At 41.7% G+C, this 8,743-nt stretch overlaps 2 protein-coding genes across 2 annotated transcripts; both read right to left on the bottom strand.

Moving 5' to 3' along the window:
• Positions 1-79: 79 nt before the first annotated feature.
• LOC116577926 (WSC domain-containing protein 1-like) lies at positions 80-974 on the bottom strand. Its single transcript, XM_032321713.1, has 2 exons — positions 685-974; positions 80-252 (listed from the first exon to the last, which is right to left on the bottom strand). The coding sequence occupies exons 1-2, from the start codon at positions 953-955 to the stop codon at positions 80-82; spliced, it is 444 nt and encodes a 147-aa protein (XP_032177604.1). The 5' UTR covers positions 956-974.
• Positions 975-6,867: 5,893 nt separating this feature from the next.
• On the bottom strand, positions 6,868-8,059 carry LOC116577925 (olfactory receptor 1A1-like). The gene is given in 3 exon segments (XM_032321711.1): positions 6,868-7,377; positions 7,379-7,698; positions 7,912-8,059. Coding segments are annotated over 3 exon segments (978 nt in total).
• Between the last annotated feature and the right edge of the window lie 684 nt (positions 8,060-8,743).

The following is an 8,743-nucleotide window of genomic DNA, read 5'->3' as shown; positions in this document are numbered from 1 at the left end:
CTAGCCCAAGGTCACACAGCATTTCCTGGTGATGCTCATAGTTCATCTGATCCAGTCTTTGTGGCCAGGCGTCTGGTTCTCACGGCAGCTTGTTGTACAGGGTCCCATCGAAGCTGTAACTCCCCGTGTAGAAGCAGGTGACGTGTTCAATGAGGTGCTGCACCCACGTGTTCCTGGCTCCCGGGAAGCTCAGCAGAGCCACAAACACCTTGGCCTTGGTGGGCAGAAACTGCCGGTCCGTGCAGCGAGTGTCTGAAAGGCCAGAGGCTGACCACCCACCGCCCCCTGTCTCCTGCTTCATTGATGGGGAAACCGAGGTAGTTCCGGAGGGGAGGGGCGGCCACCCAGACTTGTGCCCAGAGAGAGCTCCGGGGATGATGAGGCCTCCCACAGCCCGGGCAGGGAGCCCTGGCTCCCCGCACAGCACAGAACATTCCAGATTCTGCCCGAGGGTGGTGGGGCCCTGCTTCATGGTTCTCCTGCTGTTCCTCAAAGTCCCTCCATCCCAAGACCCAGGGAAAGGTCAGGTGTGTCCCGTGTCCAGCTTCCAGGGACAGTGGTGGCCTCCCCTCCCTACCCCAGGACGCATGTGGCCACACTGGCCTCTCCAAATGCCCGGAGAGCACACACGGCAGACATGGCAGGGAACGCCCCTCACACCTCATGCCCAGCGGCCGAACTCACCCTGCACGGGCTTCTGGTAGACCTCACAGTATCCAGCCAGCCTCTGTGCCTTGGGTTCCTGGCCACATAGCGCACTATCCACGGCATCCCGGAGGCTGAACTGAGGCGTGGGGTAAACACAGTAGCACTCCCAGCCCCACAGGATGGCCAGGGGGATCTTATGCCGGGGAGCGAGCGGGGAGAAGCATGTGGGGTGCCCACCGGGGCCAGGCCTCCCGGCTCCTGTCAACATGGACGGTGGCCATTCTTCCCGTGCAAGGCCCACTAGCATCTGCCTTGACCTCCTGTCATGATCTCTCTCTGCTCACCAAGAAGTCTGCATCTCTCCCTCTTCCCCGCCCCTCCTCTCTTACACAGAGGCTCTCTCTCCACATTCTTCACTGACAACAGTGGATTATGTTGAAGCCCTAAATCCCAGTACCTCAAAATGTGATTGTATTTGGAGATGGGGCTTTTAAAGAAGTAAGTAAATTAAATGAGGTCATCAAGATGGGCCCTAATCCAATCTGACTCATGTCCTAATAAGAAAGGGAGGGGCTTAGGACCTAAATGGGACACCCACTATGAACATGCACAGAGGGAAGACCACATGAAGAGGCAGCTGTCTGCAAGCCAAGGAGAGAGGCCTCAGAGGAAAACAACGTATCAGCACCTTGATTTTGGACTTCCAGCCTCCAGAACTGTGAGAAAATAAGTTTCTTTTGTTGAAGCCCCCAGGTCTATTTTATGGTTTTGCTATGGCAGCCCTCACACACTAAAGCAACAACCCAAACTAAAGAGCTTAGAAATTTAAAATATTATTGTTGTGTTCATTTTTTTACATTACTTAAATAGAACAGATACAGCTGAAGGATGAATTGGTGAACTGGAAGAGCAAACTAAGCAATTCTTTCAAAATGTTGCACAAAAGAAAAATGTGACAGAAAGCATGAAGGAGGAGCTAGAAGACAAGGAGGACAGATCCAAGAGTTTCAATATCTGTCTCATAGGTATCCCAGGGTGAAAACAGAGATAACACAGAAGTTGTTGAAGAAACTTCCCCCAGAGATTAAAAACACTTGAGTCTTTTCATTTGATAACCCATCAAGTGTGCATCAGGATGAATAAGAGAACCACAGTAAGTCACAACGCCACAAAACCTCAAAAATCCAATGATAAAAAAAAAAAATTCTAAATACGTTCAGAGAAGGAGAAAGATTATCAACTGAGGAATGGCAGTCAGATTACTATCTGTCATTTCAACACCAACACTAAACTTGAGAAGATGCTGGAGTACCATACTCGAAATTCTAAAAATAAGTACCATGAACCTTGAATCCTATGCCAACCAAATTTCGAGGGGAAACACACGGGCTCAGAAAACGTATTTTTTCACCCTTTCTGAAACAACTTTTCAAAGGACATACTCCCCCCCAAATTAAAAATTAAATAAAAAAGATGTAGAATACAATAAATTGTAGAACCTAAAAGAGAACAGTAGTTATTCCAGAAGTTATTGATGTACTTTTTAGATTTAATAATCATTTTTTAATAATCATTTATAACCAAAATCACAAACAACTTCAACATGGCAGGTATGGAGTTAATCAATAAGGAAGAAAAGTGGAAGCATACCTTTCTTGTTTGGGAGTAATGTTTAGATACTTTTTAACTCTTGATTTCAACTGAAGAACATAAGCCTAGGGGTGCCTGGGTGACTTAGTCAATTAAGCATCTGCTCTCGATTTCAGCTCAGGGTCCTGAGGTTGAGCCCTCTCAGTGCAGAGTCGGCTTAAAGATTCTCTCTCTCCCTTTTCCCCTGCCCCTCCCCCTCACTCACACCCTTCCTCTCTAATAAATAAATAAATAAAATCTTTTTCAAAAAAAGAAAAACATAAGTTTAAAATGGCTCATTTCTTAAGTGTTCATTTTTGAGAAATATATACCTTGCAGGAGTGGTCTTGGATACATTTGGATAGACTGAATGACAGTGATGAGAATGGGAACTGAGACTAGAATGATCACTTCTCTTTTCTGTTTTAAAGTCCCTAAGGTTGGGGTGCATGGGTGGCTCAGTAGGTTAAGCCTCTGCCTTTGACCTATGTCATGATCTCAGGGTCCTGGGATTGAGCCCTGCATCAGGCTCCGCTCAGCAGGGAGTCTTCTCTTCCCCTGGCCCCCGCCTGCCTCTCTGCCTACTTATGATCTCTGTCTGCAAATAAACAAATAAAATCTTAAAAAGAAAAAAAGTCCAGAAGGTTAAATGAGGTAGTGCTTCATGTATAGGGCTTCACACATGGCCAGACACATAAAATTGCTCAATAAATTGTAGATAAGAATTCATTATCTTTGTAATTAAGGAAAAGTAATAGTAAATGTTGTTTTTTAATGCCAAAGAATTATAGAGTTTGATAACTTCTACGTGAGTCCATGTTTCTCACCTCTGCCCTATAACTCAGATATTGCCATGGCTGGAGTGTACCCTCTGCTTGTCAAAACCCTAGTTATGTCTCCTGCACACAGCCTTACCTCCTTAGATATCTCTCATTATTTTATATCTTCTCTGTGGGCCACCTATTGAGTCAGGAGAACACTGAGCATCTGGAAAGTAGGGCTCAAATTTTCATCTGTCTCTTTCTAATTGAAGGACAGCACATAACTCACATTACTTTTCAGATTTGATTTTCTCCTCTGTAAAAGAAGGCTTTTATTGTCTATGCTGCAGGACTGATTTGAGACTTAAAAGAAACAATCATATATGTAATATAAAGTATGTATGCATATATATATTTTTTTATATTTAATGAACTGCTTCCTTTTTCTGAAACTACATGGCATGTGGAACTACCTTTGTAGCACTCATCCCTTTGTCCTTGTGATGGGTACTATTTCATTTTTTCCAAAACAAATATTTATGTGCCCACTGAATAGTATAATAACATTACAGTGAAGATACACTGGGCTATGGGCTTGCATAGAGCCTGACAAACAGCCTGACGTGCAGGAACATCGGTAAGATTGTACAAGTTTCTTCCTTCTTCCACTTCCTTATTCTCCAGCATGGAGCCCTTTGTAAAAATTTAGACATTCTACAAGAATCTCTTAGATGACTTCATCCATTTCCAAACTTTCCTTGTATCAACTGCACAATTCATGCCCTGTTAATTTCTGCTGCACTGTTTCATGTCTTCATTGTACAATTTATTGTGCAATGTACAAGGTACATTGTTAATGTACAGAGCACAATTCACGCTCTGTCAAAGTATTAAATACTTCCACAAGAGTGTCCCACCGGACCCTCTAAGATATTCCTCAAGTAGGAATAATTACAAAAGAATTATTCTCTTCATCAACTTCATAAAAGTTTTGTATTTTCTCTATTTCCTCATTACTTTGCATCTAGATTCTTCATCTGTATCTTCACTGTCTCTCCATCTGTCTCTTCCTAGACTGCTTTGAGAGGCCCAGTTAATCTCCCTTACTATTCTCTCTCTCTAATCCTTGATTAAGAAGAAAATCCCATCATTGCTTCATGCAGATTTCTTCCCCTCCTCCTTCTTCTTCACATATCTACATCTATCCTGCATCATCTACTTATTAATTTATTAAGAAAATATTGTAGGGGCACCTGGGTGGCTCAGTGGGTTAAGCCTCTGCCTTCAGCTCAGGTCATGATCTCAGGGTCCTGGGATCTAGCCCCGCATCAGGCTCTCTGCTCGGCAGGGAGCCTGCTTCCCCCTCCCCCCTGCCCCGCTTGCCTCTCTGCCTTCTTGTGATCTCTGTCAAATAAATAAAATCTTTTAAAAAAATAAAAAGAAAAAAGAAAGAAAAAAGAAAATATTGTAAACACACATTGATCTGCCACCCAATATGAAAATTGGACTTTAGTAATAATGTCTATCAGTTGCTACCCCCATTCCCTTCCCTTGAGTCTTTCCTCTTGAATATGCTCTCATTCTGAATCCTATACTCATTGTTCTCATACTTTTGTTTTAAATGCATTTTTATTACATCTGTGTCTATTGTCACAAAGTGTATTTTTGGTTCTTTATTTATTTACAACCGTATGAAAAGGTTATCAATAATAATATTTGGGGATTTATGTATTTTCAGTTTCTATTATCATGGAAAGGTTAACCAAATTGTAGCAATACTCTATGGGCCCTCCATACAATAAAGGATTTCTCCACTTCCTGAAGTGATTGATCCCAATGAGAATGACATTTTTTGATACTACATAATGGGGTACCAGGAGGACCATGCATTTGACCTTGTCTGGGATGTATTAGTATTTCCATGAATAGAAATAGAATAGAAAATACATCCCAAGAAAGGAAGTATTATTGAGGACTCAGATCTCCCAGGAATGAAAGTTGGTGTCACTTCAGCAGGTGGGTACCAAGTGGCAGCAGTTTGGCAGCTCCTTTCAAAGACCTGAGCATCAGATATGTGATCATCTCTCTTCTGAACTCCCAGGTTCTGGGAGCACTACCATTTCCATTTAGATTCTTCAGTTCTAGTGGAAGTAACTTCCTCCCTTAGTATAATAACTTTGGGGTTACACCAGTATTCATTTTTCTTTCCTCTAGTCACTTTCAGAATACATCCATGCATCTAAATCTTTGTTTTAAATAATTTTTATTGGAAAAATAATGTGTATGGTTTTTATTTATTTTTAAAAGATTCTACAAATGAGTGAAATCTTATGTTTTTTGTCTTTCTTAATCTAACTTATTTCACTTAGCATAATACCCTTTAGGTCCAGCCATGATTTTGCAAATGGCACGATCTCATTCTTTTTTATGACTGTCTAATATTGTGTGTGTGTGTGTGTGTGTGTGTGTGTGTGTGTATTACATGCTCCATATCCATTTGTATATCAATAGGATGGGCAGAATGGATGAAAGTGAGTAGGAAATAGAAGCTTCCGGTTATGAGGGCACCTGGGTTGCTCAGTGGGTTGAGACTTTACCTTCGGCTCCGGTCATGATCTGAGAGTCCTGGGATTGAGCCCTGCATCTGGCTCTCTGCTCAGTGGGGAGACTGCTTACCCCCTCCCCCACCCCCCCACCTGCCTCTTTGCCTACTTGTGATCTCTGTCAAATAAATAAATGAAATCTTTAAAAGAAGAAGAAGAAGCAGCCTCCAGTTATAAGTGAATAAGTCACAGGAATAAAATGTACAGCATGAAGAATATAGTCAGTGATATTGTACTAGCATTGTATGGCAACAGACGGTAGCACTCTTGTGGCGATCATAGCATTCTGTATAACCTGCCAAGTCACTGTGTTGCACACTTGAAACTATGTAACTTTCTGTATCAACTCTACTCAAAAAATTAAAAATAATAAAAATAATGGGTATGATTTTTCTTTCTTAAGTGGACTGAAAGTAACTTTTTGAGAGGAACCTGGGTGGCAGTAGGTTAAGTGTCTGACTCTTGGTTTCAGTTCAGGTCATGATCTCAGGGTTGTGAGATCATACATCCAGTGCAGAGTCTGCCTGAGATTCTCTCTCTCCCTTTCTTCTGCCCCTCCCCCAACATCTCTCTCTCTCTCTCTCTCTCACACACACACACACACACCATACACACACTCTCTCTCTCTCTTCTCTCTCTCTCTGTCTCTCTCTCACAAATAAATCAGTCTCTTTTTAAGAAAGTAACTTTCTGAGATACCAGGTATGTGATGGATGGGAATTAATGTCAAAGCTGATTATGTCTGATTATTATCAGATTACATTTTTTTCAATTGCATTTCTTTATTCCACTTCCACACATAGTTATTGGTTGCACTTTAAAGACCAGCTTTGGGGGGAATAGAGTGATGTGTTAAGACAGGTCTTGCTCTCAAAGTTAGCAAGCAAAGTAGGAATGATGAAATATAGTAGTGCAAGAAAACTGACATTTGAATAGGGACTTATAGCTTTCAAAGCATGAAATATTGTGACCCTTACACCCTAAGACAAACAGGGAAGACATTCTTGTTTTTATTATTTAGGTATGGAAGCAAAGTGCTAGTTAGTAGTGTAGCTGGAACATGATCCCAATAATTCGTTGCGGTAAAAAGAATAATAACATGTACATATCAACAATCTCAATAGGAAGTCTCATGAAACTGTTACAAGATTTCCAAGAAGAGAAATTCAGTGGTTGGAAAATACAAATGTGGATCCTTGGAAGGGGAAGACATTGGGACTGGATTTTCAAATGCATCCTAATTGGTGACTAATTGACTCTCCGATTGACCTCATATTGGTTATGAGTTTTTTGCTGAAGAGTTTCCCCAGGGCTGCCTTCATGTCTTGGTTTCTCAGACTATAAATGAAAGGATTTAACATTGGGGTCACTGCAATATACATCACAGTTATCACTGCATCCTTTAGGCTGTAACTAGACAGAGGACAGAAATACATCCCCATGACTGTCCCATAATACAGAGCAACAACTGTGAGGTGAGAACCACAAGTAGAGAAGGCCTTGAGCACACCCTTGGTGCATGGAACCTGTAAGACTGTAGAAAAGACATGAATAAAGGAGATGATGATGTATAGTAATGGCACAGAGAAAACACCAACCCCTAGGTACGTCATCTTCACGTTAAAATGGATGTCAGAGCAAGATAGCTTGAGTAAAGAGACAATGTCACAGTAGAAGTTGGCCACTTCCTTGTTGCCACAGAAAGACAGACCAGCTGTGAGAAGAATGTGGGGGGGGGAGGGGATTGGCATTTCCAACAACTAAGAGGAAACAAGTCCGTGGGCTCATAATTGTTGTGTAATAAAGTGGGCGGCTGATGGCCACAGCATGATCACATGCCACTGCAGCCAGGATATAGCTATCTGTGTTACCCAAGGCCAACATGGAATACATCTGTGTTAGGCATCCCCTAAAGGAGATGGCTTTGCTGCCTAAGACATGGTTGGCTAGCATTTTAGGGATGGTTACAGAGGAGAAGAAGATGTCAACAAAGGAGGGATTGGCAAGGAAAAAGTACATAGGGTTGTGAAGGTGAGTATCAGAACAAACAGGGACGCCTGGGTGGCTCAGTTGGTTAAGCAGCTGCCTTCGGCTCAGGTCATGATCCTGGCGTCCTAGGATCGAGTCCCACATCGGGCTCCTTGCTCCGTGGGGAGCCTGCTTCTCCCTCTGACTCTGCCTGCCACTCTGTCTGCCTGTGCTCACTCTCGCTCTCTCTCTCTCTGACAAAATAAATAAAAAATCTTTAAAAAAAAAAAAAAAAAAAGAACAAATGGCCAAGATGATGAGCAGATTTCCAATCAGTGTGTTGGGGTAAATGAATAGGAAGAGGATGAAGAAGAAGTATTCCCGTTGCTGTTGACCACTGACTCCCAGGAGAATGAAACCAAGAGTAAAAGGCTGGTTGTCTCCTCTCATGGATCCTTCAGCAGACAGAGGAGAGGAATCCAGAATTATTAATATAGTTACTGCATATAATGATCTTCCTAACCATCACATTTGGTTGCCATGGTTGTGGTGTCTCTATCTGGACTTAGTCCTGAGTTCCTAGATAGCCAATATGTGGCAGGGGTAAATCCCTGTGGTCAGTGGGCCTAATTAACAATTAGCCCTGAACACTCACGTCTACAAAATGAGTAAGCTTGAGTCAGAGGTTCTCATCCACCCTAGCCCACATCATCACCCATACAACTAAGGTTTAATAATTTAACAGATAATTTATATTCTGTGGGTTAGGAATTGTGTTAGGCTTTGTGGAAATCATGAATATGTGAAAACACATTTTATGCATCCATTTAGTTATGTATGACATAGTCTCTGCTTTGAAAGACCTTACAACAAAATCGGGAAGCCAAAACTACACATAATTTTATTTATATATATTTATGTATAAATATATAAAATCTTAATTATTAATATATTAATATAATTATAAAAATATAATTGTATTTTAATAATTTTATTACACATAAAAGAAAAAGGACAGTAATTCGATGTCTTTGAAAAAACTATCCAGTGCAAAGGATGGCCACTAAAGAGCATCTGGGACAGTTAGAAATTTTTCCACTTATGAGAGTGAGAATGAGCCGAGACCCAGGAGGT

The sequence above is a fragment of the Mustela erminea genome, chromosome 18 (genome assembly GCF_009829155.1).
Source record: "Mustela erminea isolate mMusErm1 chromosome 18, mMusErm1.Pri, whole genome shotgun sequence".
In the NCBI taxonomy this organism is placed as follows: Eukaryota; Metazoa; Chordata; class Mammalia; order Carnivora; family Mustelidae; genus Mustela; species Mustela erminea.
The sequence above is the reverse complement of the archived record's forward strand: the minus strand, read 5'-3'. Positions and strand labels throughout refer to the sequence as shown.